Source organism: Pituophis catenifer, unplaced genomic scaffold (genome assembly GCF_029215685.1).
Source record: "Pituophis catenifer annectens isolate HBS135680 unplaced genomic scaffold, rPitCat1.0.hap2 SCAF_3, whole genome shotgun sequence".
NCBI classification, from domain to species: Eukaryota; Metazoa; Chordata; class Lepidosauria; order Squamata; family Colubridae; genus Pituophis; species Pituophis catenifer.
In genome coordinates this window covers 24,561,304-24,569,807 of record NW_027256883.1, presented here as the reverse complement: position 1 = coordinate 24,569,807, position 8,504 = coordinate 24,561,304, and the positions used below count along the sequence as shown (strand labels likewise).

Here is an 8,504-nt window from a genome sequence, read left to right as displayed (position 1 = left end):
TCGAGGGATGCATTTCTGGGTAAATAACGTGAAGACGAGACTCCAAAAATGGTTTTTTTTTTTTTTTAAAAAAAGCAGTTTTGGCTCTGCCCCGTGAATGCCAACGCTGTGTTGGTTTGGAAGCGCACGTTAGTAGTATATATGCTTGTTGGTTGGCTGGTTTCTTTTCTTTTTAAAAGGCTCTCCCTTTTTCTATTTCTGTATTAACAACAGTTGCACGTGAACGCTAAACACAGGCTCGGAGGCACTTTTTAATCTCTCTTTCTTCTCTGCTCCCCCCCCCTCAAACCTCCGATCTATTTCTGGGTAGTTTTCCAGCAGAACTATTTGCAGGCGTGCATTTCTTTGCGGCGCAAGAGTTTTATGTGCGTTCTGGGTATTGCAATCCTTTCGTGGTTGTGGGGAAGCCCCCGGAGGAAAAAAGGGCGCCCGGACCACGTCTTGTCCCGCCGAACGGCGGCTGGGGCACGACCCCCCGGGGGGAGGGGAAGGAAAGCCCCTCTCCCCAAACTCTCAGCCTGGCGCGCTGGGGAGCAGCCCGTGGCCCACTGGGGGCTCGCGGGCCAAACTCATCCCCGCCGCCTTCTCCTCGCCAAGCCCCTCCTCCCCTCGCTCGCCCCTTCGCCATTCTTCCCCGCTCCAGCCGCCCGTCTCCCTGGCAGAGCCGCTTTCTCCCCCCCCCCACACACACCCTCCCCCCCCACACGGCTGCGAGGCGCGACGGCTGGCACCCGCCAACTCCAAGAGCGCCAAGCAAGCGCGCTTCGGACTGGCAGTTGCTGAGGCTCGGCCCGAGGGCTTCCCCGGGGCCAGGCGGTTGCCCCTGCGGGAGACGGGATGCTGCCCTAGATAGGCCGCTCTCCTGTGCTCCGCTCCGGCGGGGCGCGCTACGGAGGTTCCTCTCGCACGACCCCTCTCCAAGGCTGGCGCTGCGCAGGAAGCGCGGCTCGGAGAGAGGAGGAGGCGTCGGCGTCGGCGGCTCTGGGAAAGGCACGGCGGAGCAAGAGGGAGCCCGCGAGGAAAAAAGAGCCACAAAGCGCTCTCTTGCTCTCTCTCTCTCTCCCCCCCCCTTTTTCCTTTTTTTCCCCCTCCCCTCTTTTTTTTTTCCTCCTCGGCCTCCGGCTGCTCTCCTTCCCTCCCTCCTCCACTTTTTTCTGCTCTTCTCTCCACTCTCAAACTCTCCCCCCTCCTCTCTCTCTCTCTTTTCACACATACACACACACCAGGCGCACACTCTCCTTCTCCCCGGTTCTATCTTTTCTCTCTCTCTCTCTCTCTCTCCCTCACCCCCTCACCCACTCCACGCGCGCGCGCGCTCTCACACCCGCGCGCCCTCCCGAGCCGAGCCGAGCCTTTCCTCGGCTCCTTCTGTTCCTGTCATCTCCCTTCCGCTCCTTGCCTGGGCACCCGGCGCGCTCGCTCGCTCGCTCGCCTGCCTCCTTCTGCGCTCTTCCACTTCTCTCCCCCTCCCCCGTCTCTTTCCCTTTCTACCTCCGCTCTCTTCCCCCACCCCCACCCCACCCCTCACCCCGTCGCGCACCTACTTACCTTGCACCCCCTTTTCACACCCTCAGTGCACCTGAGCACCCGAAGAGCGGCGGGCGGCGGCGGCGGCAGGAAAAACACCGGCGGCGAGCAGCATGTCCCGAAGGAAACAGAGCAAACCCCGGCAGATTAAACGTAAGTTTTTCCAAGAGCGGAGAAAAGAAACTGCGGGGGCTGCGTTGGGGGGGGGTGTGCTGTTTCCCCAAGGGTGCTTTTCGAGATCTTTTCGCTTTCTAAGGCTTGGCTAAAAATAACAAGGAGAACGGGGGAAGGAGGAAAAAAAGAAGAAAAAGGAGAAGAAGAAGAAGAAGGAAGAAGGCGAGCGGGGAAAGAGAACCGCTGAAGTGCGAGTGCCCCGGGTCGAGTTTGGAAGGGGGCTGTTTGTCTTTGGAGAGCTGAGCTTGGATCTCCCTCCCCCCCCCCTTTTTTTTTTTTAAAAAAAATCCTCCTTTTTCTTTAAAGATCTTTTTGCTTTGAAGGGTTTCCTGGACAGGCTGGGCATTTGGGAAACTTAGCATTCTTAGCATCAAGGAAACTTAGCATAAACTTCGCTCCTAGGAGTGGCTGGCTGGCTGGGGAGGGGTAAATGGGTTTTTACGCTCAGAGAACTTTCTCTTTTCTGACAAGCGTGCGGCTGGAGAGTATTTGCCAACAAGCAATCCCGGGGAACTGAGGAGGCGGGTGGTGGGCGAGAAAAGAAAAAAAGAATCGCCCTGGAAAGCAGCCCAGAGAGCCAGCTGAGCGCGTGCAGAGTGCCACTTCTTCTTGCAGCCCCCCCCCCTTTCCACTCGCAGCGAGTTCCTGCCACCAGGCCAAAGGCACCTAATCATTCCTGGGGTATGGGGAAGGGGGGGGGTGAGAAGATGGCACCACGCAGCAGCAGCAGCGGCCGGACTTATTTTATTTTTTGGGGTGGGGGAGGAAATAGCACCCTCCTCCCCCCCCAAACTGTTCCTTTGCTGGGAGACGAGGCTCCTTTTGCAAACTTATTCCAGCCAATTCCCGTCGCTCTCAAGCAAGCGGCGCGCGTGGAGGTTTAGCAAGCGCCCACTCGTTATTTTATGAGGAGAAAGCGTGGCCCAGGGAGGTGGAGTAGGTGAACGAGAGTCAGACCTTTTGGCATCCTTTCCCTTCTCGCTTTCCCCGCCCCAGCCTGGGACAAACTTGGGGATAGTCCCTTATGATGTCAACTTCCTAAACTTTTCTGGAGCGCCGAGATTCCGTTTTGTTTTGTTTTGTTTTGTTTTGGGCTTGGTTTCACTTCCAAGTAACCCGAATTAACATTACGTATTTACAAAAATAATAAAAACAATTCCTAAAGGGAAAAAAAAGTGGCCAACAAATCTTTTGAGTATCCCAACCTCTCACCCAAAACGCCTTTCAAAGATAGTTGTCACGTGACATAACTCATTCCTTTCTCTTGCTTTGTGGTTTTAAAAAGCATACAGCATCGGGATTTTTTTTTTTTAAAAAAAAATTGCCTCGGAATATGAATTAAAGAGATTTGGCGATAAGGATAAGACTTCTCAAGGGTCAAACTGTCCGGGGGAAAAATCTGGATTAATGTCATAAAAAGAATGGTGCTTTGCCATGTAACTTTCTGATACTCCCCCCCCCTTTTTTTTTTTAGCAAACACCACTTCCATAGCTTTAAAATTATTTTTGTAACTTTTACTTTGTTAAGGATCCTTGCCTTTCAGGAATAACTTCTGATCCTCTTTGCTTCATCTTTTGCTAAGGAAAAACTGTTCACTTAAGCAGTGTACAGCCAGGAATGTTACTGACTGGATGAGCTTTCTACTGCATAATGTGAATGGTGGCTTGGTTGTTAATAAATAATTAACATTAATTGGTCGCATGGTACGAAGACCATCTCAATCTATGTTTTCATACTTTGTTATCTCCCAGTTTAACTGTTAAATGTTTTTTATGCTCACCTTATAATGTCAGATAAAGGCTTTTGTACTAATTGAGGCTATTGAATACTGTGATAGGTCCCAAGCCAGTTTCTGTGCCTCTTTTCCTCCCTAGTAAAATGTGTTAAATTAAAGGAACCAAATCCACTGTTTATTATTATTGATGCATGTAAATATTTATGTGCATGGTTGTCTAGATGTAACACCCACACTATGGGGCCATTAGGACTGTGCAGTATACTTTGGCTAGCATTAGGATTTAACACTATTGAGAACTTTGAGTGCTGTTTTCCACTACTCAGATTTACTCTCTCTTTAAAGATAACTAGAAAGATTTTCAGAGGAACTCTTATGTTTGGAGAATCTGTAGGGGTTTAGTAGGAGAGTGGGCTAAAAAGTCATTATGGCTGAAACCGGACTATGCAGATTTTTTTTTCTTCTTCAAGAGTGTTGCCTGCTCACATCTAAACTCTAGCCGTAACCATTTCTTGAATATATTTAAATATTTAGCCCATGTGCAATTCTCCAGAACTGTGAGGGAGAATACACACCATCCCTCCTAGTGAAACAACCCCTAGTGTGACCATCATAGTTGACAGCTAAAATAATAGGAAAGCTACTGGGGAGAGTAAAGCAGTACTTTTAAGTCTGAAATCTCAGTTGGCAAAGAAGTCTTGCTGATAAACCATGCACAATTTAGAAGCTGTATGATGAGAGGTAGAAGGAAGTCAGAAAAACTCCCAAGACAGACAGTTCAAAGGACAAAAAGGTTGTTGGGCACAATTTTCCCTCTTTTATTTCATACAGTTTTCTGCTATCTAAAATTGTGATTTATGCAGTATTTTAATATTTTGCTTATTCTTTCCCCTTGGGTGCTCTCTGGGCAGTGATAAAAAAGCGACGCTGAAAGAGCACCATTAATTTGCTCTGATGACTGGCCAGATAAGGGTAGATAATGGGAAAGATAAGCGGAAAAGATATACCATCAGAAACCCGATTATTACCATTAAAATTCCAGCCCAGCAATCTGCAGAAGCCTGATAATTCCTTCTCCGTTTCCACCACTTTGGATGATAAGGCAAAAAATAGTCACTCAGGGCTCCTTGATTAGACTGCCTGGATTTCGTGATAATACAGTGATAAATTATGTATTTTGCCCCATGTTTTGTCCAAACATTCAGATTTCTCTCTCTTTTTTTTCAAGTCTATATTTTTTCCCTCCCTAAAAAAAATAAAAAAATAAAATAAAAAGCCTTCTCTTGTAAGCTTTTATTGTAATCCTACTTTGATAAAAAGCAGTGATAGGAGAGGTGGTGTTTTGTGTGGGGGGACCCCATATCAATGTTATCAACCCATCTCACTGCACCAGCTGCTAGCTGTTGTTGTTTTTTTGCCTTATCATCTCCTGCCAATATGCCAATAAATTGTCCAGATTGTTCTCCATTTTGTGGCTGCAATGCAAAATTTATGACAGAAATGATTTTTTTTAGAGCAAGTGCATTTCTTTATATTAGCAGGGATGGCTATGTAGTTTCGTTATTGTTATTTCTTGTTGCAATAGTCTGGGATCTGATATTTTATGAACAGTATTATTCCAATTTCATTCACACATACTGAAGCCTGGGGAGGAGAAAATGAGTTGATTATTTAGTCTGATTATTTATTTTGAGAATAAAACATTGCCAAACTAATTGCTTAAAGAAAAGAGGAAGCTTGTAAAAATATTGTAATTGAAAAGAGGTCAAGAAATTTATTTTGAAAAGATTATCAGAAGAGATCCAAATTGAACTTTTGATTGTTTTGTAATATTTATAAAAATGTACTGTATTTTTAGCTTAAAATTAGACGGGCAAATTATTTTCAAATTATGCTTAAAGAGAACCTGGAAATTAAGTATATTTCATAAATATTTTTAAAGCTTATTCATCTTAGGACAAATATGTTTCTAAAACTTTCTGTTCCAAGCTTTGATAAAAAGTTTCTATTAATATATGATATTTAATTTTTTTTGCCTATCAGTCTTTTGAGTTCATGCACTTTCATACTTGTTCATAATGAACTAGAAGAAAGCTATTGTGTTCAGAAGTTTTCTCCTAAATACAGTAATAGTTTAAAATCACAATAAACTTAGCTTATTTAACATAAGAGTAGGAAAATACATACAGTAGTCCTTATTAATATTTTTACTCACGTACCTTTTTTTTAGGCATAAAACTATTTCTGTCCATAGAATTTTGTTTTATGTCAAATCCTTCTGCGGAAGAGCTGTATTTTAGAATCAGTTTGTATTCAATATTGTCAGTAACATCATTAGTGGATACAGTTAATTCATATGGAAAAACAGAGTAGAAAATATTTCTTTATTTTGGAAGCTCAAGTATGGCAGGTTACTAAGACTACATTTCACCTGCCATTAACTCTTACAAGTGTTTAAAGCTGAACAATTGGTTAGTGTTTATTTAGTAACAATATTATTTTGACCACATTGATAAGTAGGATTTTATGGCTACAAAGTTGTGTTGCCTACCGTGTTGCCTTTTTCGTTTTACTGTATGTTCTTACATTCTAGTGGATATGTATGTATGTATGTATGTATGCATGTGTTGTATGTATGTATGTCTTACATAGATATCTTAGATTGGTACTATGTACACCAAAGAAATAAAACAATATTTTATATTTATAGCTTCTGCAATAGGAGATCTCTTTGATCTAATATTATTAAGTTAATTATAGCAACTTTTCAGAAGTTCCAGAGTTCAGTTAATGAATATTTTGGGAATATCCAGGTGGATATTGACTAGAAAAAGGCAATATCCACAAATATTTTCTGTTTTAAGTCTATTAAAAAAAGTTCTTGGAATAGAATGCATCTATTTAGATGCATGTGTTAAAGTTCATTATCCCTATGAACATATTTAAATTTAAAAGTGGAGAACTTTGGAGGATAATCTTCAAGAAGTAAAGCCATTTTAATCAGTTAATTAAGTGTATACTCTCCTTTAAATTAGATTGTATACTATTTAAAGCAACAAAGTTGGAATATTCTCTGTAAGAAAACAGACCAGTAACAGACCAACATCCCACGTTGCTTGGATATGAACTATGCATGATTTTGTTTGCCTTGGGGAACCAAATATTAATTTTGTGAAAGTAAGTAATCTTTTTCACTGTGAATTACATAGAGGAGTTTAGTTTAGGAAATGCATTTTATAAATATGAGAAATATAGTTCATATAATAATCTATTTACAATTTTCAGTCTGTGCTAATTCATATTACCATTAGAAGTAGCGCCACATGAATAGATTCTTACAGGTCTCAAGCTAATGAAATGAAAATGATTTATTTATAGTGCCAATTATTTTACCTTTAAATATGAATTGCAACAATAAACATTACAGTTAGAATGCCAATAATAAAATGTGTATGAACTAACATTTTAAAGAACTAAGACCTGAAGAGTTGATTAGAAATACATTCTAGCAAAGTATATTACATATAAAGCAGTAAAAATGTAGAATAGTACCAGAATGTCCCCCATCTTATGCCCAATGTACTAAATGGAAATTTAAAGTTTTTTTTCCCACTTTACAAATATTTTCAGATGCAGTGGGTTTTCCAAACTCTGACTTAAGTAACTTTCCTTTTCATACTGGAAGAAGCTACTGTAATATGTTCTAGTAGGTCATTGAAATCAGTTCATATATTAACAAATATAGAATAGGAAATTTAGAATAATGCTTAAGTTACAATACAACTAGTACACTAGAACCATATAATACTTTTCCACCAAGAATTAATAAATCTAGCATTTTTATTGGATAATAATCATTTATATGGGGAATTCATTTATGTAAGTTACATGGAAATTTTATTTTTGTCTATAGCTTATTGTGAACTCTAGTCAGATTTGTATGAGAAACTAGCTATGTCTTTCTGGAGAGTTGGCAATGCATTTTAAGCAAATAATTAAGCACAATGATTTCCTTCCTTCCTTCCTTCCTCAGAAAAAGAATGAATTGGATCATATAGATCTATTTTAAAGTTGAAATGTATTTTTCCTTACGGTTCTAAAGAGAGATGCAATTAAATGAAGGTATTTGAATGTGAAGGTGCATGGAACAGAGACACGTTCTCTTTAAGGGTATTAGCATAAATCTGGCACATTTGTTTATTATGTTTCAAAATCAGTCACTGGTATCTCTGCCACAGGTAACAATTGACTTTTCAGGCTTCAAGTTAATAGCCTTGTCTCTTGCTTGTAAGGATCAATATTAGTATTAATTAATCACCATTATCAATCCTAGGATCTGGTTCTATTTGTTGTTACATCAGCAAATATCAATATAGAAAGTAGACTCTCTGATCGTCATGGCAACTTCATCTCTTGGGTCAAAGAAAGTTTATCTTATCTGTTCATGGAGAGTGGCAAACTGTTTAGGGATCTAGTTTGAACTCTAAGAACATTGATTTAGTTTTTGTTTGTGAATTGATGCTGAATTTCAATCACAAGGGATAGGAAAGATTTAAATATTAACGCCTAGAGGTATGTCCAAGAAGGTGTTATGCTATTACTTGTCAGATTGTCTTTCTGAGATGACACAAAGAGAGGGAATGAGAGGTGTGTCATTTGGATTATTTCAAGCTCAGTAATTTGAACATTTAGCAAACATGTCTAGAATGAAAGTGAGTTAATTTTCTTGCTTGTATAGGATAATATATTTTATCTTCAAAGGCCTGAGAGATTGGTATTGGTTGTGAAGCAAAAATCAGTACAGGGTGCTTTTGTTCAATGGAATGATGTATTTCACTGCTTGGTAGAAGTCCTTTATTTTTTTAAAAAAGAAAATAACTACATTATTTCTGCTTACATCTCTCTAATAATGACTCCCAAGGAAGAATCAGAGATCTAAATAATTTGTTAGATGCATTTTTGGAAATTGCTGAACTGATAAATATGATTTCCTGAGCCTGTAAAATGAAGTATGAATTCCAGTTTGCTGCTATTCACCATAATAAAATATTGATGTATAGCTCTGTT

At 40.7% G+C, this 8,504-nt stretch overlaps 1 protein-coding gene across 1 annotated transcript in view; it reads left to right on the top strand.

The window, feature by feature from the left end:
• The first annotated feature begins 1,115 nt into the window (after nt 1–1,115).
• The window catches only part of ZFPM2 (zinc finger protein, FOG family member 2), a 344,536-nt gene continuing 337,147 nt past the window's right edge, over nt 1,116–8,504 (top strand). Inside the window, exon 1 of the mRNA XM_070940379.1 lies at nt 1,116–1,680. Within this exon, the coding sequence (XP_070796480.1) occupies nt 1,641–1,680 (40 nt within the window). The 5' untranslated portion in view covers nt 1,116–1,640. The remainder of the gene's footprint in view (nt 1,681–8,504) is intronic.